This window comes from Hyperolius riggenbachi, chromosome 5, assembly GCF_040937935.1.
Source record: "Hyperolius riggenbachi isolate aHypRig1 chromosome 5, aHypRig1.pri, whole genome shotgun sequence".
In the NCBI taxonomy this organism is placed as follows: Eukaryota; Metazoa; Chordata; class Amphibia; order Anura; family Hyperoliidae; genus Hyperolius; species Hyperolius riggenbachi.
Window position 1 is genome coordinate 33,072,541 of NC_090650.1, and position 27,086 is coordinate 33,099,626.

General features: G+C 45.6%; 1 protein-coding gene across 2 annotated transcripts; it reads right to left on the minus strand.

Moving 5' to 3' along the window:
- Positions 1–1,993: 1,993 nt before the first annotated feature.
- LOC137519582 (uncharacterized) lies at positions 1,994–25,613 on the minus strand. Of its 2 annotated transcripts, XM_068238559.1 has the most exons (4): positions 25,070–25,613; positions 14,143–14,266; positions 9,934–10,545; positions 1,994–4,227 (listed from the first exon to the last, which is right to left on the minus strand). In XM_068238559.1, the coding sequence occupies exons 1-4, from the start codon at positions 25,088–25,090 to the stop codon at positions 3,329–3,331; spliced, it is 1,656 nt and encodes a 551-aa protein (XP_068094660.1). In that variant the 5' UTR covers positions 25,091–25,613; the 3' UTR covers positions 1,994–3,328. The 2 variants fall into 2 exon arrangements, with proteins under 2 accessions (XP_068094660.1, XP_068094661.1); XM_068238560.1 differs by lacking the exon at positions 14,143–14,266.
- Between the last annotated feature and the right edge of the window lie 1,473 nt (positions 25,614–27,086).

Consider the following 27,086-nt stretch of genomic DNA (forward strand, 5'->3'; position numbering starts at 1 on the left):
TAAAAAATGAATACTCAGCAATCAGCAGTGAAATATGAAAAACATGACACTGATCAGGCACATGACAGGAGATCGGGGGTGCGGAGGATGGTCGTTTCGCCCAGTGGGCTTCATCAAGAACAAGATACTGTCTTGAGAAAGCCCACTGCGCGAAACGATTGTCGACCATCCTCTGCACCTCCGATCTCCTGTCATGTGCCTTCTAAGTATCATGTTATTCATATTTCACTGTTGGTTGCTAAGAGTATTCATTTTTTAAGAAAATTAAAGAGATGGAGTTTTATTGACGAGTGCTCCTGGAGTTCCTTTGTTCTGCATTCAGCTATAATAGGATATCAGAGCCGTTACACTAATATAGCCAGAGCCGGGACAAGGTCCTCCAGCACCCAAGGCTGAGACACCAAAGTGCGCCCCTCCATCCCTCCCACCCCAGCCGTCACACACTGATTGCTATTAGACTAAGAAGGCCACAGGGCCCACAACCTCCTGAACACCTTAATATCTAGTTATCTGGTTTGCAGTCACTGCCATGTATCTCCTTTTCTTATTTCTTTCTGCTTCAAACACAATTAGGAATGACAGCTGAATGAATTCTGCGCCCCCTCCTACACTGCGCCCTGAGGCTGGAGCCTCTCCAGCCTATGCCTCGGCCCGGCCCTGAATATAGCATTTACCACTCTGGAAATATAAGCCCCCCTCCCCCGGAAATAAGCCCTAGCACATCTTGGGGAAGGAAATGGATATAAGACACTGTCTTATATTTGGAGAAACATGATATATGCTTAGGAACATTTTGCAGGTGTTTTCGATGAATTAGCTGATTAGAGTCTGACACTTTAAGCCTAGATTGTTGAACATATTCACAATATTCTACTGATCTGAGATTTTGGGGTTCTCACAAGCTGCAAGCCATAATCATCAAAATGATAACAAATAAGGGCTTGAAATATCTTGCTTTGCATGTTAATGAATCTATTTAATATGTTAGTTCCACCCTTTAAAGTGAACCTCCAGACTAAAAATCTACTCAGCAGCACTGAAAAGGCTTGGTGTTTCTTTAAAGTGTAACTGGCATAAAATCAATTCTTTATTTTTATCTGGTTAACAAGTAATAGGGATGCTAACCAGGTAATCCAAAAGTTAAAATCTCTATTACTTTTCTTGTTTGTAAATGATCATTCCCCAGTTTACCTGACTCTTATTTGGTACGTTGCCGCACAAAGGAAGATGCAGGGCATGCTGGGTTGTCCTTTTTTGCTTCTTTATTTTCCCTCAAACTTAACTAATGTACAGAAGCAAAAAAGGACAACCCAGCATGCCCTGCAACTTCCTTTGTGCGGCAACATACCAAATAAGAATCGGGTAAACTGGGGAATGATCATTTACAAACAAGAAAAGTAATAGAGATTTTAACTTTTGGATTGCCTGGTTAGCATCCTTATTACTTGTTTACGAGGTAAAAATATAGAATTGATTTATGATTTTATGCCCGACAGTTACACTTTAACAGTTTCACAGCATCAGAACTTTGTTTTTCTTACCCAAGCCTCATTTTTAGCTGCACAGAAGAAAACTGCCTGTTGCTGTGCAAAGCTTGATGGGATTTCTGATGTGGTTCTCCTTCTGCAGTTTTGGCGCAATTTTTTATTTTATTTTGAATTTGAGATTTGAAGCCTAGTGTGCGCAGCTGGGAGGGGTGATCAGGACACAGGACAGTTGGAACTGTGTCTCCTGCTCCTTGTCACCTCCTTTCAACCAAAAAGATGGCTGCCCCCCATGAAATCACAAACATTTCCCTGTTCTTTTAAAACAAGGTGGGTAAGAGATTATATTACCTATCTATTCTAATTAACATAACTAATGTAACTTAATTACAGTATGTTTGTTTAGACTGAAGTTTCACCTGTATCATCATTGCTATTAAACCAAACCTAATCATGGGTGGTAAGAATAATCATGAAAAACAAACATTTAATTAAAAAAAAATCCTTTTATTGAAGTAAAAAGCCTTTGCAGGTATCAGCTTTTGCTTACGGAACAGTTAGTTAAGAAGCCGTCAGTCAGTCACCGTCACAAGCTTACACTCCGGTGCCTTTTTTTTTTTACAAGAAATGCAGATTTATGACCAGAGATTCTGAATTTAGATTCATGCATGCGACCACAATCACATGATGCTTTGTCACTAACCTTTCAGCAATAATCGCTGTGGTCTGCCATGGCGTAGGCGAGGGTTTAAACTTTCACCCCTTACTGGCAGAAAGTGGTACAGCTCTACACCCAAAATTAAACAAAGTTCATTCTGAAAGCAGCCATGTTAATTATAAACATTTCCTTTGGAACTGAACTTTTGAAACTTAGAAAAAAGTCCTTTCTGTAGCTGTACTTATATGCGGCTGAGCACTTATCCCTACTTAACTAACACTTTTCTTTCCTGCTAATTCTGGTTAGCAGAGTGGAGGTCCTAAAATTGTTCACCACCTACTTCCTGTGAACTGCAAAGTACCACCTCCTCACGTAGACCCCTGGGCTTCTGCTGTAATGCAGGTATTCTGGGAAACATAGCCTGGAGTCTACTGCTCTTCATTCTGTGTGTGTCACCAATAGGTGAATCCAGTGAGGAGAAGAAGCAGGCAGTACTTTTGCGATAAGCACATTTGGCCCATGTAACAGGTATTCTGCCCAGCACTTTACATTTCTGTTTAGTTTTTTTGCATGCCATCACGACTGCTATAAGAATTAGCCTTTTTCAATTTTGGGCTTCAAAAAAAAATGTATTTATCCAGGCCAACCTTGCTAAATAGTGTACCTGAGACTAATTAAAAGAAAACTTGTATACATACCTGGGGCTTCATCCAGCCTCCTTCAGGCTAATCGGCCCCTCGCCATCTTCCTAGGCTGACTGGATCCTCTGCTAGACGGCCCGGTAATTCTACCAGCAGGCACAGTCCAGCTGTGTGAGCTCCCCTGTCGCGTTCCTATGACAGGGAGTGTCATGCGCTTGCACAGTAGTGTTGCACAGTAGTACTGTGCAGGCGCAGGACTCTCCCGGCAACGAGAGCATGAATGGGCACGCATGGCTGAGCCGAACATGTGCTGTACGCCTCGGCTGCTGGAAGTACCGGGCCACCTAGCGGAGGATCCAGGTGGTCTGGGAAAACAGCAAGGAACTGATCAGCCTGAAGGGGGCTGGAAGAAGCCCCAGGTATGTATACATTTTTTCTTTTAGGGAGTCTCTGGTTTCCTTTAAGTTGTCCTCCGTTTGGCAGCCTTGGATAATGGTAGTAAATGAGACAGAAAGTCTTTCAGATACCTATGGCTCCAGCATGACTTAATCATACTGAAATCCACAGGTAGATGTCAGAAGCTTCTGGAGGAAGGCAGTGGATAGCTGGAGGTGCTGATGCAGTTTCTTGCAGGAGTCTCCTAAGGAGTCCATCCTAGTTTCAGTTTTTTCCATTGTTTTGTCTCCCGAAAGTTGAAACTGTGGAAGTTTGTAGACTTTCTTTGGAGGAGGAGCCACAGGTCTGGAAAGTGTCTTCTCTTGAGCGTGGAATTTCTGGTGTCGGTTGAGTTGGAAGAGACCAGAAAATGTACGTCCGCAGTCAGGGCACCGCAAGACTTTTGAGGGCTGCTCTGAGGAGTCTGTTGCCACTACACTACCATTATGAGTTACGTTGTGTTTAGTATTTTGGTGCTGTAACAAATTTTGATGACTACTGAAGTACAAGTCACACTTGGGACATTTAAACAGCTTGTCTTGTACGTGTTGCTTCTCGTGACTTCTGAGGTGATGCTTATACAAGAAACGTTTACTGCAAACAGGACATTTGAAGGACCTTTCAATGACTGGAGTCTCTCTTTCACCCTTATCCACCCATTTCACAGATTCTGGAGCTGGACAAGCTGGAGTTGCTCCCCAGTTAGGTCTGCCACCAACCTGCTTACAGTCTGTCGCCTGGGCCGGTTCAGGCCACTGTGATGTCGCCAGCTTGAGAGTCTTTTGGTCTTCTATCCAGGAATACTGAGGAGCAGCACTATTGTGTGGAACCATGAGAGCCAGAGGGAATACAGTCTCTTCCTGCTGGTTCCAGGCTTCCTCTTTTCCATTCCACGCAACGTTATTGTTACCTGACTGTGCTTCCCACACGTCCGTGTGTACGGGTCTCGCTTCTCTTTCCAGGGCAACATTTATCTCCTCCACTTGAATCACTGTCAGAAACTCATTGTCTACAAAAAGTAAAAATCAAGAAACAAATTAATGCAATGTCTGTTAGAAAAAAAGCTGTAGCTCATCAGAAAGTAGGATAAATCACAACTAGTGGAACATCTGTACCAGTCATAGCTAAGCAGAAAAGCTCACTAGTGGAACATTTTTTTACCAGACATAGGTCTTCTGATGGACCATCTGAACTAGACATAGCTCAGCAGAAATCAGAGAAAGTTATACTAGTGGATCATCTGTCCAGCCATAGCTCTGGAGAACCTGGAACTGCTCTATTAGCAGGACATGCGTATTGGCCATAGTTCAGCAGAAAGTCGAGGAAAGCTCTAGTAGTGGAACACCTATGCTAGACATCACCCTGGAGAAAGTTCTACTAGGGGAACATCTGTCCAGCCATAGTTCAGCAGAAACTAAATAACGCTCTACTACCATGACATGGAGCATAGCCACAGGTCAGAAGAAAGTCAGGAAAAGCTCCACTAGTGGAACATTTATACCAGACATTGGTCTAATGGTGGACCAAACATAGCTCAGCAGAAACCGGAGAAAGTTCTACTGGTTGAACATCTGTCTGGCCATAGGTCAGCAGTTTCTGCTGTGTTAGGTGAGTGCAAATATAAAAAGGTGGTGGGCACACAAAGTGTTCTGATGGTGTCATAAAGTGAACATGTGTGTAGAACCGCATCCTGAGTGGTGGTTTAAATGTAGTATTTGTAGTAGATTGCACCATGAATTTCTTTTCATCTTTTTTTTTGTGCTTAAAAGTGTACTCGGGATTAACATCATCTTTGCATGGACAACTACTGAAACAAGACCCCTGGTGTGATCTAGGAGTTTTTACAGCAGACGCCCAAAGGGGCCTGCATGATAATGGACTTTTTTATTTACAGAAGTGGTATTGAAGCGCACTTTTTATCTTTTTGGGTTCTATTTACTCAGATGTTTGGTATGCGACACTGATATAGTGCAGCAAGCCTATGTGATCTGTATTTTAGTATACAGTAGGTGGTTTTGGGAGCGCATCTCTATAACCGTTTTTTTTGACAGAAACTGGAGAAAGCTGTACTACCAGGATGTATATATTTGCCATAGTTCAGAATAAAGTAAGGAAAAGCCCTGCTATTGGAACATTTTTTTTGCCAGACATAGCTCTTCTAGTGAAATATCTGTACTAGACATAAGGGTTTGATTCACAAAGCTTTACCGCATGAGGTAAAGCAGAAAATGACTCATTTTACAAAACATTTTTACCACATAAGGTAAAAATCGTAGTGAATTATGTTTCTATTAACATAGAATCCATCCTCTGCTCCTCAGTCATTGTCTGGTACACGGGCGCAACGGCCAGGGACAAGCACAAACTGCAGAGTCATAACGGACGCCAGTGGCGGCTCCAGGAAATTTTTTTAGGGGGTGCTATGCAGGTGCTGGACCAATTTCTGGGGGAGCTGACGATCTGCGGCGCCGCGGCAAAAAGGCGAAAAAATGGGCGTGGTCATGACCGGATGAGGGCGGGGCTAACTGTCATTTCAAGTGAACCCAGGGTGAGAGTGATATGGTGGCTGCCATATTTATTTCCTTTTAAACAATACTAGTTGCCTGGCAGCCCTGCTGATCTATTTGGCTGTAGTAGTGAACTGAATTACACCAGAAACAAGCCATGCAGCTAATCTTGTCAGTTCTGACAATATTGTCAGAAACCCCTGACCTGCTGCATGCTTGTTCAGGGTCTATGGTTGAAAGAATAAGAGGCAGAGGACCAGCACGGCAGCCAGGCAACTGGTATTGCTTAAAGGGAGATAAATATGGCAGCCTCAATATTATTCTCACCTCGGGTTCCCTTTAAAAGTGCAACGCAAAGACAGAGGGCCCAAGTTTTGGTGACCCTTTTCCCAGAAAATTCACATAATTGTGCAGGTTTTCTCAAGAAAATACACGTAATGTGAGCAGATTTTAACAAAAAACACGTCCAATGACCCCAATATGCACAATCGTTATCAGATATGGCCCCAATATGCACAATCGTTATCAGATATAGCCCCAATATGCACAATCGTTATCAGATATGGCCCCAATATGCACAATCGTTATCAGATATGGCCCCAATATGCACAATCGTTATCAGATATGGCCCCAATATGCACAATCGTTATCAGATATGGCCCCAATATGCACAATCGGTATCAGATATGACCCCAATATGCACAATCGGTAGCAGATATGACCCCAATATGCACAATCGGTAGCAGATATGACCCCAATATGCACAATCGGTAGCAGATATGACCCCAATATGCACAATCGTTATCAGATATGGCCCCAATATGCACAATCGGTAGCAGATATGGTCCCAATATGCACAATCGGTAGCAGAAATGACCCCAATATGCACAATCGGTGGCAGATATGGTCCCAATATGCACAATCGGTGGCAGATATGGTCCCAATATGCACAATCGGTGGCAGATATGGTCCCAATATGCACAATCGGTGGCAGATATGGTCCCAATATGCACAATCGGTGGCAGATATGGTCCCAATATGCACAATCGGTGGCAGATATGGTCCCAATATGCACAATCGGTGGCAGATATGGTCCCAATATGCACAATCGGTGGCAGATATGGTCCCAATATGCACAATCGGTGGCAGATATGGTCCCAATATGCACAATCGGTGGCAGATATGGTCCCAATATGCACAATCGGTGGCAGATATGGTCCCAATATGCACAATCGGTGGCAGATATGGCCCCAATATGCACAATCGGTAACAGATATGACCCCAATATGCACAATCCATAGCAGAAATGACCCCAATATGCACAATCGGTAGCAGATATGACCCCAATATGCACAATCGGTAGCAGATATGACCCCAATATGCACAATCGGTAGCAGATATGACCCCAATATGCACAATCCATAGCAGAAATGACCCCAATATGCACAATCGGTAGCAGATATGACCCCAATATGCACAATCGGTAGCAGATATGACCCCAATATGCACAATCGGTAGCAGATATGACCCCAATATGCACAATCGGTAGCAGATATGACCCCAATATGCACAATCGGTAGCAGATATGACCCCAATATGCACAATCGGTAGCAGAAATGACCCCAATATGCACAATCGGTAGCAGAAATGGCCCCAATATGCACAATCGGTAGCAGAAATGACCCCAATATGCACAATCGGTAGCAGAAATGACCCCAATATGCACAATCGGTAGCAGAAATGACCCCAATATGCACAATCGGTAGCAGAAATGACCCCAATATGCACAATCCGTAGCAGATATGACCCCAATATGCACAATCCGTAGCAGATATGACCCCAATATGCACAATCCGTAGCAGATATGACCCCAATATGCACAATCAGCATCACCTGAAAAAGAAAAGAAAAACCCATTTACTCACCTACAGCCAGAAGACCTTCTTTCCCGACCTCCTGTCCCGAGTCCCGACCTCATTGTGGCGCGCAGCGCCCGCGCGCCCACGATCCTCTTCCTTCCCGACGTCACGACGAGACTTCCTGCCTGCATGCAGAGAGCAGGGCTACGGGAAAATGTCCGCCCGAAGCCATGCACTGCAGACTCGAAGTCTGCAGAACAGGGCTCCGGGCGGCTATCTTACCGTAGCCCTGCCTGCTGCTCCGTGCTGCCGCTGTGTGAACTGACTTGGCGTCTTTTAGACGCCTGAAGTCAGTTCACTCCAGGGGGTGCTTGGACAATTCTAGGGGGTGCTCGAGCACCCCCAAGCACCCCCCTGGCGCCGCCCCTGACGGACGCAGAGAAGATCATCGGGTCTCCTCTTCCACCTCTTGATCTCCTCCACTCTACTAGGATGATGAAGAGAGCCACCAGGATCTCCCGAGACCCCTCCCACCCAGGCAGTCGCTACTTCGAGCTCCTCCCGCTGGGCCGCCGCTACAGGTCACTAACATCCAAGACCACCAGGCAGAAAAACTCCTTCCCCCAAGCGGTTCGGCTGCTTAACTCCAATCTTCCCCCATCCAGGCCTGCCCACTAGCTTGCGGTCGGTCAGCCAGCTCTCGCCCGTTTGCCTGCCCTGTCCCCACTGCCCACGTTCATGGTTTTATCACTACCCATCCACTATCAGAAGTAGCTCTATTGGACTAACTGTTGCCTCGGGACTGTTTCACGTGAAGGCCAAACTGCATTTCTTTACTTGCATCATTGTTAGATGTATGTGTTGTGCATCTGTCCTCTTATACTATGTCTATGCCATGTGTACCACAATCAATTCCGAGAATAGCTCTGCTGTACTTGGCGAAATAAAGTGATTCTGATTCTGAATTATGAAGTTGTTTGATAATTTACCAAACTATTACCTCATGTGTGAAAATCTTAGTGAATGCTTAAAAAAATGTGTTTTTCTGCATGAGGTACAGTATTTTAACTTGAGTGTTGACACATGACTTGAGAATAAATTTTGCTTGTTGAGAAGCTGGAATGCTACTATTGGACTGTCTTTGGGATGTTGCTTAGCATCCATGGTTATGCACCCGAATAATACGGAAAGGTGTGCCTCTCCCTACCTCTTACCTTTGTGTACAGTATTTTACCTCACATGAAATTTTTACCAAACAGGTCTTAGTGAATTGAGCCCATAGCTCAGTAAAAATTAGTGAAAGCCCTACTAGAAGGACATGTGTATTGGCCATAGCTTAGAAGAAAGTCAAGAAAACTTTTACTAGTGGATCATTTGTATTAGACATAGCTCTACTGGTAGAACATCTGTACTAGACCTAGTCCAACAGAAACCGGAGAAAGTTCTAGTGAAACATCTGTCCCACCATCGTTTAGCAGAATCTGGAGAACACATTGTTGGTGAACAGTTATTGTGTGATTCAACCATGGTTTTAGGTCTGGTTGTGCTACTGATGACTAGTGTTGGGCGAACAGTGTTCGCCACTGTTCGGGTTCTGCAGAACATCACCCTGTTCGGGTGATGTTCGAGTTCGGCCGAACACCTGGTGGTGTTCGGCCAAACTGTTGGCGTTCGCCCGAACGGCTCAATTCCTGGCCGAACCTGGCCGAACACGGCCCCCCTATGGGGTCGCAGGCATAAGGGGGGAGCATGCCCGATCGCGGGGGGGGGGGGGGTCGGAAATTCCCCCCATCCGCTCCGCTAGCGCTCCCCCCTCTGCCCGCTTCCCCATACAAAAGTTTAAGGAAAGTACCGGTGGTAGTGGATGGCCTGGCAGTGGCACTGTGGAGTGAGGAGGAGGAGTCCGGAGAGTGACGCGTTGAGGGAGGCCGGGCAGCGGGCGGTTCAGCGGTAGTACCCTTGTGGTACTTCCGCCCTTTCTCTGACCTCACGCCCGCTGCCCGGCCTCCCTTAACGCGTCACTCTCCGGACTCCTCCTCCTCACTCCACAGTGCCACTGCCAGGCCATCCACTACTACCGGTACTTTCCTTAAACTTTTGTATGGGGAAGCGGGCAGAGGGGGGAGCGCTAGCGGAGGGGGTGGGGGGAATTTCCGACCCCCCCCGCGATCGGGGCATGCTCCCCCCTTATGCCTGCGACCCCATAGGGCCCCCAAAAGCGGGATGTTTGGGAAGTTCGGGGTTCAGCCCGAACATGCCGAACATCGCGGTCATGTTCGGCGAACTTTCCCGAACCCGAACATCCAGGTGTTCGCCCAACACTACTGATGACTACCATTATCTACTCACCTGAGAACACAGTACTGCTTTCTGTCTGCTCCCCACTTCCAATTAGTAGGACCTCTGCAGGATTACACAAGACTGACACAGGACCACATGAGATGTTGGCTTCATCATCAAGATAACACACACTTTCAGTTTTTATATAGTTTCCATCCACTTGAGGTCCACTGAGGCTCTGGACATAGGAGACCTTTGTGTCTTGAGTTATTAATCTGTCTCCTGCAGTATCCCCTGCGCCACACATATGAGGAATGAGTGGTCTTCCTGCATTCTCCAGGATTGTGGCCGACTTTGCACTCGTATGTATAAGGCCTCCCGGAACTTCAACTGTCTCTCTGATTGGGGCAAAAAACGTCTTCTGATTTGTGGAAACCTTTGGCTTGTGAGGCGTAACAGGAGTCTCTGCACTATGGTGGAATCCAGAAGTCTTTTGGGGGTGAGAGGCCACACCATTTTGTGCACTCCCCTGGGGCATGGACATCTCTGAGATCTGTATAATGAAGTTATCTCCAGAGATCTCTTCAATGATGGTGCCCTCTGAGTTTGGAAGAATCTCTCTGTTGTTCTCTGCTTCCATGTTTATGACTTCTGGTTCCTCCCTTATTTGGTGCCTAAAGCCTGTTGAAAACCATATGAGAAACATTCAGTGAAAACATTTTCTTAAAGACTCTGCTTCTCATATTTCAAGTGCAGATTCTTTTTTTTTATTTGGGGGGGGGGGGGGTCTCAAGTTGCCCCGATGGAGCTGGGGAAGGCTAGAGATACAAAGGCCACCAAATACCAGTACATATGGGGGGAGCATGTTCATTTTTGCCCAAAGCCCCACTGGCAGTAAAGCTGCTGTGCAGTTCAGATCGGCCCATCTCAGAAGCACTCAAGGACGCGAGTACTTCTGAAGGCTGCCCAAGGAATACCAAAGACGCAGCTGGTTGCATGACTTCAATGGTAGACAGCGATGGAACAATGGGAAAAGACAGAGAATCGGGAAGGCCCTATGGTATCAGAGACGTCCCTCTACAAATGTACATATCTAACCTGAAGTGAGTTTCCTCAGGTTTTCTTTAAAGTGGTATAGTCATCAAATTTAATCTATAGTCTTAGGCCCCTTTGACACTAGCAGGATAATCCTGCGTTGCGTTACCCTATTTTGCCACAAGGGGCCACAAAAGTGATGAAAGTCTATGGAGACCTTTACACTTACACTAGCAGGAAAATCCTGCGTTGCGTTACCCTATTTTGCCACAAGGGGCCACGAAAGTGATGAAAGTCTATGGAGACCTTTACACTTACACTAGCAGGATAATCCTGGGTTGCGTTACCTTATTTTGCCACAAGGGGCCACAAAAGTGATGAAAGTCTATGGAGACCTTTACACTTAGTGCGGTCTGTTGCAGTGCACCAAAGTATCTGATCCAACGCAAGTGCTGCAGTGTGGGGTAATGCAAGTCTATGGGCGACGCCCATAGTGTAAACAACAGAGCATGGTACGTCGCAGCGTGCATGCGTGGACCATCCGGTATCCCATGGAATCCCAACGACGCACTTCCTACGCAGCAGAATGGGGCAGTGGATTCATGGTCTCGAGATGTGAGGCAGTGCATTATGGGTGGAGATGGATGATGTACTGGATTGTGAATGTAGTGTGATGGGGCAATGGATTAAGGGTCTTAAATGTGAGGCTACGAATTATGGGTGGAGAGGAATGAGGTGCTGGATTGTAGATGTAGTGTGATGGGGCAGTGGATAAAGGGTCTCAAGATGTGAAGCAGTGCATTATGGGTGGAGAGAATGAAATACTGCATTGTGGATGTAGAGTGATGAGGCAGTGGATGCAGAATATGGGTGGACAGGGATGAGATGGTGGAATATACGTGGATAGGGATGAGGCGGTGGAATATAGGTGGACAGGGTTGAGGCGGTGGAATATGGGTGGACAGGGTTGAGGCGGTGGAATTTGGGTGGACAGAGATGAGGCAGTGGAATATACGTGGATAGGGATGAGGTGGTGGAATATGGTTGGACAAGGATGAGGAAGTGGAATATGGGTAGACTTGGATGAGGTGGTGGAATTTGGGTGGACAGAGATGAGGCCATGGAATATGGTTGGACAGGGAGGAGGAGGTGGAATATTGTTGGAAAAGGATGAAGCAGTGGAATGTGGGTGGACCGGGATGAGGTGGTGGAATATGGGTGGACAGGGATGAGGCAGTGGTATGTGTGTGGACGGGGATGAGGCGGTGAAATGTGGGTGTACAGGGATGAGGCAGTGAAATGTGGGTGGACAGGGATGAGGCGGTGAAATGTGGGTGGACAGGGATGAGGCGGTGAAATGTGGGTGGACAGGGATGAGGCGGTGAAATGTGGGTGGACAGGGATGAGGCGGTGAAATGTGGATGGACAGGGATGAGGTGGTGGAATATGGCTGGACAGGGATGAGGTGGTGGAATGTGGCTGGACAGAGATGAGGCGGTGGAATGTGGGTGGACAGGGATGAGGTGGTGGAATATGGTTGGACAGGGATGAGGCGGTGGAATATGGTTGGACAGGGATGAGGCGGTGGAATATGGTTGGACAGGGATGAGGCGGTGGAATATGGTTGGACAGGGATGAGGTAGTGAATTGTGGATGGACAGGGATAAGGTAGTGAATTGTGGATGGACAGGGATGAGGTGGTGGAATGTAGTTGGACAGGGATGAGGTGGAGGAATATGTTTGGACAGGGATGAGGTGGTGGTTTGTGGGTGGACAGGGATGAGGTGGTGGAATGTGAGTTGACAAGGATGAGGTGGTGGAATATGGGTGGAAGGGAATGAGGTGGTGGGATATAGGTGGACAGTGATGAGGTGGTGGAATATGGTTGGACAGGGATGAGGCGGTGGAATATGGTTGGACAGTATTGAGGTGGTGGAATGTGGGTGGACAGGGATGAAGTGGTGGAATGTGAGTGGACAGGGATGAGGCAGTGGAATACGGTTGGACAGGGATGAGGCAGTGGAATACGGTTGGACAGGGATGAGGCAGTGGAATGCGGTTGGACAGGGATAAGGTGGTGGAATGTGAGTGGACAGGCATGAGGCGGTGGAATATTTTTGAACAGGGATGAGGTGGTGGAATATGGTTGGACAGGGATGAGGCCATGGAATATGGTTGGACAGGGATGAGGCCATGGAATATGGTTGGACAGGGATGAGGCCGTGGAATATGGTTAGACAGTATTGAGATGGTGGAATGTGGTTGGACAGGGATGAGGCGGTGGGATATGTTTGGACAGGGATGGGGCCATGGAATGTGGGTTCAAAGGGATGAAGTGGTGGAATGTGAGTGGACAGGGATGAGGCAGTGGAATACGGTTGGACAGGGATGAGGCAGTGGAATATGGTTGGACAGGGATGAGGTGGTGGAATGTGAGTGGACAGGGATGAAGCGGTGGAATATTTTTGGACAGGGATGAGGCGGTGGAATATTTTTGGACATGGATGAGGTGGTGGAATATGGTTGGACAGGGATGAGGTGGTGGAATATGGTTGGACAGGGATGAGGCGGTGGAATATGGTTGGACAGTATTGAGGTGGTGGAATGTGGTTGGACAGGGATGAGGCGGTGGGATATGTTTGGACAGGGATGAGGCCGTGGAATGTGGGTGGACAGGGATGAAGTGGTGGAATGTGAGTGGACAGGGATGAGGCAGTGGAATACGATTGGACAGAAATGAGGTGGTGGAATGTGAAGGGGATGAGGCGGTGGAATATGGTTGGACAGGGATGAGGTGGTGGAATATGGTTGGACAGGGATGAGGTGGTGGAATGTGGGTGGACAGGGATGAGGTGGTGGAATGTGGATGTACAGGGATGAGGTGGTGAAATGTCGGTGGACAGGGATGAGGTGGTGGAATGTGGGTGGACACAGAGATGAGGTGGTGGAATGTGGGTGGAAACAGAGATGAGGTGGTGGAATGTAGTTGGACAGGGATGAGGCGATGGAATATGGTTGGACAAGGATGAGGCAGTGGTATATGGGTGGACAGGGATGAGGTGGTGGAATGTAGTTGGACAGGGATGAGGTGGTGGAATATGTTTGGACAGGGATGAGGTGGTGGAATGTGGGTGGATAGGGATGAGGTGGTGGAATATGTTTGGACAGGAATGAGGTGGTGGAATGTGGGTGGACAGGGATGAGGCGGTGGAAAATGGTTGAACAACGGTGCTTTCCTCTCACCCAGGGAATGGAAGAGGTCCATGGTGTCCTTCATGACGGTTCGGTAAAGTTCCTTCTGGCAGCTATCCAAGCTCTGCCATTCCTCGTCAGAGAAGGTCAGTGTGTCCTGGAATGTGTTCACCACCTGGAGAGCCATAGAGGAAACCATGTCAAACCTGCTATGACTTCCTCCCTCCACCCAGAAATTCACATTATGTGTTACCAGCAGTCTTGAAACTCTGTCATGAATGAGCATTTATAAGAATCTGAATCCCACCACCTACACTGTGAACAAGTCAGGAGCTTCCTTTGTCTAAGTTGGTCATACTCATATAGCAGTCATATGCCAAAGGCACCTCTCAATTATACATGAAAACAAAATGGCTTTTTTCAATGACCTCAACACAGACAGCAGGGCTAGTAACAGTGGTAACTAGTGCAGCACAGCCACAACTGCTGTTTTCTGTAGTTCAGTGATGTGCAGCCTCCACCCCTCCCAGGAGTCTGTCATTTGCATGTGACTACAGTTGCTTTGCTTCCTTTGGATGGACAAAGCTTCCATACAGTAATCCATGAGTATGTGTGCACCACCTGGTGTTGATTTATGGAGGGAGTACTGACCATCCAGAATCAGCAGACCGAGGAACCAGGGGTCAGAGGTCGGACATGAAGAGAGTGCTGTGCTAATATGCAGTCTTGGGGTTTTTTTGTTTGTTTTGTTTTTTTAATTTTAGCCTTTAGTTGAGCTTTAAATTCCGGTTTTAAGCACTGAAACCTGAACTGAAAATTATAAGTCGAAATAAACATACACACGTCATCCTTACTTCTTGTGTAGTCTACTCATCAATCTCTTTCTCCTCTCCTGTGTCCTGTTTGTCCACTGTGATCAACAGAATTCGCTGTCCTCCATTTTGAAAATGTCCATTAGCTCATTACAGCTTCCTGATCAGCACACTGTTAAACTGTAATATCTCCCACTTGAGCCATAGGGAAACATGGACATTACCTTGCTTATCAGTTTCCCCATTCAGTTATAACTGACAGCAACTGATATATAACTGACAGCAACTGATATGTTTCAGTTCTGACAGAATCTTGTCAGAACTAGAAGGAATCGTTGGTAGACGAAAATGATGAGCTTCTGAGAGGAACTGATGGCGAGGTAAGTATGTAATATTCATTTGCAGGTACATCATGTGTTTATTTTAAATAATTTTACTTGGTTCAGGTTCCCTGTAAGCAGTACAACAGACAGCCTCAGTAAAGGGCTACTAACGGTTCAATCTTTTTCATCCAATCTTACCATTCCTTTGTAATATAAGGGAACTGCCTAAATTATCCATCCAATATATTCACTCAGTTTAACCTTATACTACATAGATTTTCTAAAATTGTATGAAAAAGATTGTATCGTTGGTGGCCACCTCAAGACTGATAAAATATATAAAACCAGAAGCACTTTAGGCCAGTGAAATGTACGTTTAAAAAGAGGACCTGCAGTGTCAGCTGAAGTATAGAGTAACCCCACGCATACAAGACCAGGTAACTCATCCTCTTTGTGCCTTGAACAGGTACTCAGAGCTCTACCAGGGACATATTGTGCTCTTATATTTCTGCTGCTTCTTGTTCAGATTTTTTTCCATGAGAAACTTTTCCTTGACAACCGTTGATAAGGCGACAAGCCCGGCCCTGTCAGGGTGGTTGCCAGGATACCATCCACTTCCTGCCACAGTTGCTAGGAAACTAGCTAGGATCTTACATCTCAGTTGCTAGGCGACAGAAGGTCTCCACATCCCAGGTGCCAGTATGTTTGCCTTCTCCTGGTTGCCGGGATACCACATAAACCGGCTATTGTGCGCCCCCGAGCGCAGTGCGGACACGGGTTTAATGGGCTGAAGAAGCTGCAAAAAAAGTAACCTGATCTATTTATATCCTCTAATTATTCCCACCAGCACAGTGGCAACAGCTATTACCTTTTATTCAATAATTAGGAACAGATCACAGGGAGATCTCGACAACACTGTGGTGGCATGGGCTGAATAGCTGCAGATGTATCGATAAGAATAAGGTTATGCAGCCAGGCAGGGGTGACTGACGCCACGCTGCATAGAGTTATACTCATTGAATCTTGCTCTTTTTATCTGTAACATAAGCCAATAAACGGACCACTATTGCGAAAAATTTAAAATACATATAATAACATACAACTAAGAAGTACATTTATTATGAGCCATAAATTACTTTTCTCCTATGTTGCTGTCAGTAGGTAGTAGAAATCTGACATTACTGACAGGTTATGGGCTAGTCGATCTCTTCATGGGGGATTCTCAGCATGGCATTTATTCTTTATAAAGACTCTACCTGAAAAGCATTTATACAAAGACGCTGGCTAGCCTCCCTGGTCATTTTACATTTTTTTTGGCACTTGGACAGAGCAACTGCCATTCGTTAAGTGCTTTAGAAAATAAACCCCTGAGAATCCCCCGTGAGGAGATGGGCTACTCCAAACCCTGAGAATCCCCTGTGAGGAGATGGGCTACTCCAAAGTCAGTAATGTCAGATTTCTATTACCTACTGTAAGTGACAGTAACATAGGAAAAAGTAATTTATGGCTCATTTTACTCAGGAAGAAATGCACTTCTTATTTGTATGTTATTCAATGTATTTTACATTTTTCACTTTAGTGGTCCTTTTGGGCCCATTCACATTAGAAAATTGCTATGATTACCGCTAGCATTTTGCGGGCGTGATTTTTCTGCGATAAATGCGGAAACAAATCACAAATTATCATTTTGGGAGCGATCGCAATTAGCGGTTCTATACATGCTAACCATGATAGAATCACCGGCAGACCGCTGCAGGTAACACATTTGCCATAGGCTAGAATAGGACTAGCATTTTTAAAAAACGCTAGCGGTTAGTGGAAATCGCGCGATCTCCGCTTAGGTAAGCTTTCTGCTTTACCGAATGGCTAACACGATACAGTACTCTAGCATAGCTCACAACTTCCTGGTTTTTGGTGGGAGGAAGCTAAACCTCCTGTGCCTTTCGGTGCCCACTAATGGTACAATCTCCCAAACAATTGACAGTCCGATCTGATTGTTGCAATCAATTGAAAATTATTGTTTGAGGCCCGCCAACGGACGGAAATTCGAATTGAGGGAATGATCAATAGAATGATCAATTGTCGTCCATTGGCACCATTATAGCGGACCTGAACTCAGAACTTCCTCTCTGCTCTAAATGATACGCAACTGCATAATAACCTTTAAAGAAAAACATTTATTTGTTACAGCTGATACAAATCTGCAGTGTGTCAACTACCTGCTTTCATGGAAGCAGACATAGGGTTAACATCCTGTGTTTACAAATTAGCTGCTCTGACGAGATTCCTGAGCTGACACAGCTGAGAGATCAAATTGCATTTGTGATTAGTCACAGATGAGGGGTAATAAGACTGGCTAAACTCTCTAAATGCATACAGGATGCATTTCTCTCTGTTTTCCTTCTGTCCTGTGCAAGAGTTCAGGTCCACTTTAACGGTACCTGATCTGATCAATCGTATGGTCCATCTTCCAGGAGATTGTAGCGCTAGTGGGCACCTATATTCTCATGTGTGTCTTTTAGGCTGACATATAGATCTGCATAAATAAATGTATTTACCTACTAAACATCATTGCATTTCTTATCTCCAAATGGCAATATAAAAGGACAATTAGTTATAAAAGAAGAAGAAAAAAAATACTGTAATTTTAATAAAGAAAATTATGTCTTTTGCTTATACAATCTGCCTTGAATGCTCAGACTGGAGGTGGGATGGGGAATGTCAATCAGATGCAAAGAATTCTGGGTTGCATGTAAATCGTATGCAGCTTAGACCTGTGCCAAGCAAAACAAACATAGACGCTGTGTTTGCCCCCATTGCGTTTATTTTGTGCTGAAATGTTGCCCGCAATGCGTTTATTTTGTACTGACATGTTTGCCCGCAATGTGTTTATTTTGTACTGACATGTTTGGCCCCATTGCGTTTATTTTGTTCTGACATGTCTGCCCCCATTGCGTTTATTTTGTGCTGGCATGTTGCCCGCAATACGTTTATTTTGTGCTGACATGTTGCCCATTGCGTTTATTTTGTGGTGTCTGGGGTAACTGTTGCTGCATTTATTATTTAATGGTCATAGTTGGCTATATTTGCTGCTTTGGGGTTACGGTATACTATTAAATAGCATCACAGTTTCTGCACACCCATGATGCAAATCCTCGTTTGACCACATCATGGCGTAAACACTGCTTTCTTATGCCTCGCTGTTACATCATTACGTTAGCTCCACCCATAGAATGTCATGGCCACGCCCATGTTTTGGCGCGGCGCTAGCCACCACATTTGTTGGCGCAGCAGCCCCCCCTTCCCCCCTGACGCCCTGTTCCAGGTTGAGCCTTCAAAAATCTGGTCACTGTACACTGCAGGCACATGCCTACAGGCACCTAATGATGGAAAGGCGGCTCACTCCCATCCTCAAGTGCCCCCTCTTACCCCATGCAGAGTCCCAAGCAAGGTGTAAATGAGAGTTTACTCACCCGGGTCTTGAAATTCCACTGACCAGATCTCCTTCAGTCGGGGACACCTCTAGCTACCTAATACTTGGGGGCACCTCTGGCTACCTAATACTGAGGATAGCTGTGGCTACCTAATACTAAAGGGGCACATGTAGCTATGATTGATCATCAATGGGCAAGGGAAGTAGGGGAGAAGTGACAGCTGGGACGGCCAGCACACTTGTGGGGCAGTTTGGCGGCGGTTTCCAGGTTCATGGGTGAAAGTCTAAGGTGCCAGGACAATTTGTGCCTATATGCTCCTGTGATGTAAATCCGGGCCTGGCGTGGCTGGAGTTGTGAAGATGTGAGTGGAAATTTGGTGAAGGCGTGGCTGGAGTTGTGAAGATGTGAGTGGAAATTTGGTGAAGGCGTGGCTGGAGTTGTGAAGATGTGAGTGGAAATTTGGTGAAGGCATGCCTGGAGTTGTGAAGATGCGAGTGGAAATTTGGTGAAGGTGTGGCTGGAGTTGTGAATGTGAGTGGAAATTTGGTGAAGGCGTGGCTGGAGTTGTGAAGATGCGAGTGGAAATTTGGTGAAGGCGTGGCTGGAGTTGTGAAGATGCAAGTAGAAATTTGGTGAAGGCGTGGCTGGAGTTGTGAATATGTGAGTGGAAATTTGGTGAAGGCGTGGCTGGAGAGTGGAAATTTGATGAAGGCGTGGCTGGAGTTGTGAATATGTAAGTGGAAATTTGGTGAAGGCGGGGCTGGAGTTGTGAAGATGCGAGTGGAAATTTGGTGAAGGCGTGGCTGGAGTTGTGAAGATGCGAGTGGAAATTTGGTGAAGGCGTGGCTGGAGTTGTGAAGATGCGAGTGGATATTTGGTGAAGGCGTGGCTGGAGTTGTGAATATGTGAGTGGAAATTTGGTGAAAGCGTGGCTGGAGTTGTGAAGATGCGAGTGGAAGTTTGGTGAAGGTGTGGCTGGAGTTGAGAAGATGTGAGTGGAAATTTAATGAAGGCATGGCTGGAGGTGTGTTTAAGATATGAGTAAAGGTGTGATGAAGGCATGACTGGAGGTGTGATAAAGATGTGAAAGGAGGTGTGATGAAAGCATGGCTGGAGGTGTGATGAAGATGTGAGTAAAGGTGTGTTTAAGATATGAGTAAAGGTGTGATGAAGGCGAGGCTGGAGGTGTGTAAAGATGTGAGAGGAGGTGTGATGAAGGCGTGGCTGGAGGTGTGTTTAAGATGTGAGAGGAGGTGTGATGAAGGCGTGGCTGGAGGTGTGATGAAGATATGAGGAAAGGTGTGATGAAGGCATGACTGGAGGTGTGATAAAGATGTGAGAGGAAGTGTGATGAAAGCGTGGCTGGAGGTGTGATGAAGATGTGAGTAAAGGTGTGATGAAGGCATGACTGGAGGTGTGATGAAGGCGTGGCTGGAAGTGTGTTTAAGATATGAGTAAAGGTGTGATGAAGGCGTGGCTGGAGGTGTGTAAAGATGTGAGAGGAGGTGTGATGAAGGCGTGGCTGGAGGTGTGTTTAAGATGTGAGAGGAGGTGTGATGAAGGCGTGGCTGGAGGTGTGTTTAAGATATGAGTAAAGGTGTGATGAAGGCGTAGCTGGAGGTGTGATGAAGATATAAGTAAAGGTGTGATGAAGGCGTGGCTGGAGGTGTGTAAAGATGTGAGAGGAGGTGTGATGAAGGCGTGGCTGGAGGTGTGTTTAAGATGTGAGAGGAGGTGTGATGAAGGCGTGGCTGGAGGTGTGTTTAAGATATGAGTAAAGGTGTGATGAAGGCGTGGCTGGAGGTGTGATGAAGTTATGAGTAAAGGTGTGATGAAGGCATGACTGGAGGTGTGATGAAGGCGTGGCTGGAGGTGTGATGAAGGCATGGCTGGAGGTGTGATGAAGATATGAGTAAAGGTGTGATGAAGGCATGACTGGAGGTGTGATGAAGGCGTGGCTGGAGGTGTGATGAAGATATGAGTAAAGGTGTGATGAAGGCATGACTGGAGGTGTGATAAAGATGTGCGACACAGAGGAGGGGGACGTAGACAGGTTAAACTCTCCAAATACATACAGGGTGCATTTCTCTCTGTTTTCCTTCTGTCCTGTGCAAGAGTTCGGGTCTATTTTAATGTGCACCCGAAGTGATAAGTAGCATTATTGAAAACCTGTACCTATAGCACCAGTCTTACTTTAAACTTGCCTTATGTTTATATTTTATTTTTTCACTGTCAGGGTTAATAATCCAGTTCTATAAATCTCAGTTTTTCTGCAGTTGGACTACAGCAGCAATTCTCCCCAAATAGCAGGGGTGTAGCTAGCCCCAAAGATCCGTGGCACGTGCCACGGATCTATTCTGGGGTGCGCGGGATGTCCCCCAGGCAGAGTCAGGACGCGGGCGGGCTCCGGGACATGACGAGAGCGGGCTATACTTGGACCTGTACCGAGCAGAGGGAGGGAGTACCACATTGGTGGGAAGTGACATATGCCAGAGAGGGTCCTGTTGGAATAGGACCCTCTTGATGTGACTGTACCCTGATGACTTTTTATGTCTTTATGTTGAATAAAGCGGTTTGATCTTATCTACCCATTAAGAGTGATCTCTCTGATTTTTCCTTGGCACCGGGAGTGCATACAGGTGTGGGCGTGAGCAAAAGAGAGCGCAAGCATACAACATCCTTGGTTGTGCAGAGTTGAGCTACACCAGCGCTGTGACACAATTTACTGCATTTCTGTGGACATAGGATCTGTCTGGTTATGGCAGCCGTTTTGGAGTAATACTGGGGCGCCTCTTAACTACAGAACTGTTTTTTTGTGTGATAAACACACTAAATTCCGTGCGTTCGCTTTTCTTGCACTCCCATGGCTGGGTGCAATCTGTGTATCTACACACAAATCAAATCCTATACAAAGGACTAAAAATTAACTTTTAATAATATATATTAAAACCAGAACTTGGCTGCTATATTGTTACAAGACTGAATAACAACATGTGGGGCAACATTTAGGTAAGTATATAAGAGAAAACCATCTCAAAGATTCCCACTAACATTGTTAGATTGTCCTAAACAAAGTAGAGGCTGGTAGTCAGTTTTAATATATATTATTAAAAGTTAATGTTTAGTCGTTTGTATAGGATTTGATTTGTGTGTATATTCCTCTAATCGGGTTATTGTGTTATATGCAATCTGTGTATGCTCTGTTCATTAAGACTGTAACTGTGCTTGCGCAGAACGCTTCCAACTATGGGAGCACGATGGAGGAGGCATGCGACATGGAACAGTGCATGGGCAGTTCAGGATTGTGCAGACTTCACAGGAGCACAACGAATGGGAGTGGAAGGATAACGATTGTCTCCCATTTGTCTCAGGTTTACTTTATTCATTAACTGACCAAGGAAACTTCAGGATGAGCATCTCGGCACCTCTCACCACATTAATGTGCAGCCAGGACAGACTGCAGCTGTGGCCCGTGTGTGGCACTGTTTGCTGAGCCCCCGATTCACTCGGGCCCCATACAGTAGTCCCCCTTGTGATGCCCTGAAGGCGGCCCTGTCTTTGTCTTCCATGATACTATGTTTTCATTCCTATCGTCATGAATGTTGAACTGCACTTGAATGCCTGCGAGGAAGCGGCTGGCTCTGTGAAACGGGCATTAAGCTGCATATTGTGCACATATACTAACATGACATATGGATGTTTTTATACTAATGTCAACATACTTTTCTGTTTAAAGTGGACCTGAACTCAGAACTCTGCTCTAAAAGATAAACAACAGCATAATAACCGTTAAACAAAAGTCATTTCTTTGTTACAGCTAATACAAATCTTCAAATAAATCTGCACTGTTTCTACTTCATGATTCATGAAAGCAGACATATTGTTACCAGCCTGTGCTTTCAAATGGGCTTATCTGCCATCTCTGCCATAGACAGTCATGTGACACAGAGGAGAAGTCAGATTACAACTTTTAATTAGATACAAATGAGGGGGAATTAAAGAGGCTAAACTCTCTAAATACATATAGGGTACATTTGTCTGTTTTCCTTCTGTCCTGTGCAAGAGTTCAGGTCCACTTTAAAGGAAAACTGAAGTGAGAGTTATATGGAGGCTGCCATATTTATTTCCTTTTAAGCAATACCAGTTGCCTGGCTGCCCTGCTTGTCCTCTGCCTCTAATACTTTCAGCCCTAGACCCTGAACAAGCATGCAGCAAATCAGATGTTTCTGACATTGTCAGATCTAACAATATTAACTGCATGCTTGTTTCTGGTGTTATTCAGACACTACTGTAGCCAGATCAGCAGGGCTGCCAGGCAACTGGTATTGTTTAGAAGTAACAAAATATGGCAGCCTCCATATTTTTCTCAGTTGAGTTGTCCTTTAAGTAATTTTACAATTGAATTTACATTTTACTTATACAGTATTTGTAACAGGCTTGTTGACTTACAAGACCTGCTTTTTTTGTACTTCTGGTAGCTAGCTGGGGCTGGTAGAAGCCCCAGGTAATTTAAACTGTTTTTTTGTGTGGGTTTTTTTGTTTTTTTTGCTTTAGGTTCACTTTAAAGGGGAACTGAAGAGAGAGGTATATGGAGGCTGCCATGTTTATTTCCTCTTAAGCAATACTAGTTGCCTGGCAGCCCTGCTGATCCTCTGCCTCTAATACTATTAGCCATAGCCCCTGAACAAGCATGCAGCAGATCAGGTGTTTCAGACTTTAAAGTCAGATCTGACAAGACTAGCTGCATGCTTGTTTCTGGTGTTATTCAGATACTACTGCAGAGAAATTGACCAGCAGGGCTGCCAGGCAACTGGTATTCATTAAAAGGAAATAAATATGGCAGCCTCCGTATACCTCTTACTTCAGTTCCCCTTTAAGGTAACCTCTGTATCTCTCTCACTTCAGATGTCTTTTAATATTTGGCTGATTGCTTAGAATTTTTTGCACTATAGCATATTTTTACTGGAGATATCACATAAATCAAAAGCCTGTACACATCAGTAATGTCACATAGACAGGCGGCAAGATAAGACCAGATAAAGAAGAGAAATGATGGAGAACAGGTGAGTGTGTTTGTCACTAGTGGTCATTTCTAAACTGTAAAGATCTGTTATACTGATTCTGGCTTATTATTATTATTATGAATATAGTGACAACATCTTCCACAGCGCTGTACATAGTCCTGTCACTGACTGTCCTCAGGGGAGCTCACAATCTAATCCTACCATAGTCACAGTCTAATGTCCTCCCATATTATTATTATGTATTTATATAGCACTGACATCTCCTGCAGCACATTACAGAGCACATAGTCCTGTCACTGACTGTCCTCAGGGGAGCTCACAATCTAATCCAACCACAGTCATAGTCTAATGTCCCGCCATATTATTATTATTATTATTATGTATTTATATAGCACTGACATCTCCTGCAGCACATTACAGAGTACATAGTCATGTCACTGACTGTCCTCAGAGCTTACAATCTAATCCTACCATAGTCATAGTCTAATGTTCTACTATATTATTATTATGTATTTATATAGCACTAGCATCTTCTGCAGCACTTTACAGAGTACATAGTCATGTCACTGACTGTCCTCAGGGGAGCTCACAATCTAATCCTACCATAGTCATAGTCTAATGTTCTACTATATTATTATTATGTATTTATACAGCACTGACATCTCCTGCAGCACTGTACATAGTACATAGTCATGTCACTGACTGTCCTCAGAGGAGCTCACAATCTAATCCTACCATAGTCACAGTCTAATGTCCTACCATATTATTATTATGTATTTATATAGCACTGGCATTTTCTGCAGCACTTTATAGAGTACATAGTCATGTCACTGACTGTCCTCAGAGGAGCTCACAATCTAATCCTAACAGAGTTACAGTCTAATGTCCCTACAATATGATTATTATGTATTTATACAGCACTGACATCTTCTGCAGCACATTACAGAGTACATAGTCATGTCACTGACTGTCCTCAGAGGAGCTCACAATCTAATCCTACCATAGTCCTACACTAATGTCCTACCATATTATTATTATGTATTTATATAGCACTGACATCTTTTACAGCACTGTACTGTGTACATAGTACACAGAGTACATACATACAGGGAAGCCCATTGACTTATCTGTATGTTTTTGGGATGTGGGAGGAAACTGGTGTGCCCAGAAAAAACCCAGGCAGACACGGGGTAAACATACAAACTCCATGCAGATAGCGCTCTGGAACCCATCGCTATCCACTACGCCACCACGCTGCTTATGAGTCTCCTTGGAACAAGCATTGAGACAGAAGCCAAGCCATGCATCAGGGACACAAGAGCTGACGCTTAAACACTGTCTACAGAACATAAACAAATAGAAATATACACTTCATATGATCTCACCTTGTCGCCGGAGTCCCCCATCTCTGCGGCCCCTCCGATCCTCCTTGCTCGCTCTGCTACCCCTCCGATCCTCCTCGCTTACTCTGCGCTACCCCTCCGATCCTCCCCGCTTGCTCTGCTACCCCTCAGATCCTCCTCGCTTACTCTGCGCTACCCCTCCGATCCTCCTCGCTTACTCTGCGCTACCCCTCAGATCCTCCTCGCTTACTCTGCGCTACCCCTCAGATCCTCCTCGCTTACTCTGCTACCCCTCAGATCCTCCTGCTACCCCTTCAATACTCCTGGCTCGCTCTGCTACCCCACCAATCCTGCTCGCTCGCTCTGCTACCCCTCAGATCCTTCTCGCTTACTCTGCTACCTCTCTGATCCTCCTGCTGCCCCTCCGATCCTCCTCCCTCGCTCTGCTACCCCTCCAATCCTCCTTGATCACTCTGTTGCCCCTCCGATCCTCCTCGCTCGCTCTGCTACCCTTCTGAACCTGCTCGCTCGCTCTGCGCAAACTGAAGAATAAGGAAGAGGCTGCAGCTCCCCCTCCCCCACTTCATCCGTCCCCAGCTCCCAGCACTGGGTGTAGCAACCATAACTGACAGAGGGTCGCCCAATCAGCAGCCAGCAACTGGCATAGCTGATTAGCCATGAGCTGTCGCACACAAAAGCACTCATTACACACACATACTATATAAAATCTGCATCACTCTAAGGCCTCTTGCACACTGCAAGCAATTCAGATTCAGATTCCGCTTTTTAATCTGTTTTTACTTCCGATTCAGATTCAGATTTGCAGTTTGCTCCTTGCACACTGCAAATCTGAATCTGAATCGGAGGTAAAAACTGATTAAAAAGCGGAATCTGAATCTGAATTGCTTGTAGTGTGCAAGAGGCCTAATTGTCCTGTATGCCGGGTGTAATTCTCAGTATCTGCCCTTATTCTGTATGTATGGGAGATGCACAGTAGCACTTCTCTTGTCCTGTATGCCGGGTGTAATTCTCAGTATCTGCTCTTATTCTGTATGTATGGGGGCTGCACAGTAGCAGTTCTCTTGTCCTGTATGCCGGGTGTAATTCTCAGTATCTGCTCTTATTCTGTATGTATGGGGGCTGCACAGTAGCAGTTCTCTTGTCCTGTATGCCGGGTGTAATTCTCAGTATCTGCTCTTATTCTGTATGTATGGGGGCTGCACAGTAACACTTCTCTTGTCCTGTATGCTGGGTGTAATTCTCAGTATCTGCTCTTATTCTGTATGTATGGAGGCTGCACAGTAGCACTTCTCTTGTCCTGTATGCCCGGTGTAATTCTCAGTATCTGCTTATTCTCTATATATGGAGGCTGCACAGTAGCACTTCTCTTGTCCTGTATGCTGGGTGTAGTTCTCAGTATCTGCTCTTATTCTGTATGTATGGAGGCTGCACAGTAGCACTTCTCTTGTCCTGTATGCTGGGTGTAATTCTCAGTATCTGCTCTTATTCTGTATGTATGGAGGCTGAACAGTAGCACTTCTCTTGTCCTGTATGCCGGGTGTAATTCTCAGTATCTGCTCTTATTCTGTATGTATGGGGGCTGCACAGTAACACTTCTCTTGTCCTGTATGCTGGGTGTAATTCTCAGTATCTGCTCTTATTCTGTATGTATGGAGGCTGCACAGTAGTACTACTCTTGTCTGTATACTGGGTGTAATTCTCAGTATCTGCTCTTATTCTGTATGTATGGACGCTGCACAGTAGCACTTCTCTTGTCCTGTATGCCGGGTGTAATTCTCAGTATCTGCTCTTATTCTGTATGTATGGGGGCTGCACAGTAGCAGTTCTCTTGTCCTGTATGCCGGGTGTAATTCTCAGTATCTGCTCTTATTCTGTATGTATGGGGGCTGCACAGTAACACTTCTCTTGTCCTGTATGCTGGGTGTAATTCTCAGTATCTGCTCTTATTCTGTATGTATGGAGGCTGCACAGTAGTACTACTCTTGTCTGTATACTGGGTGTAATTCTCAGTATCTGCTCTTATTCTGTATGTATGGAC

Coding starts and splice junctions, on each gene's coding strand:
- LOC137519582 (XM_068238559.1), bottom strand. CDS start 25,090: ATGGGGGACTCCGGCGACAAG. Junction 10,546..14,142: donor GGACCTCTTCCATTCCCTGG/GTGAGAGGAAAG, acceptor GGTTTTCAACAG/GCTTTAGGCACCAAATAAGG. Junction 4,228..9,933: donor AAGCAGTACTGTGTTCTCAG/GTGAGTAGATAA, acceptor TACTTTTTGTAG/ACAATGAGTTTCTGACAGTG.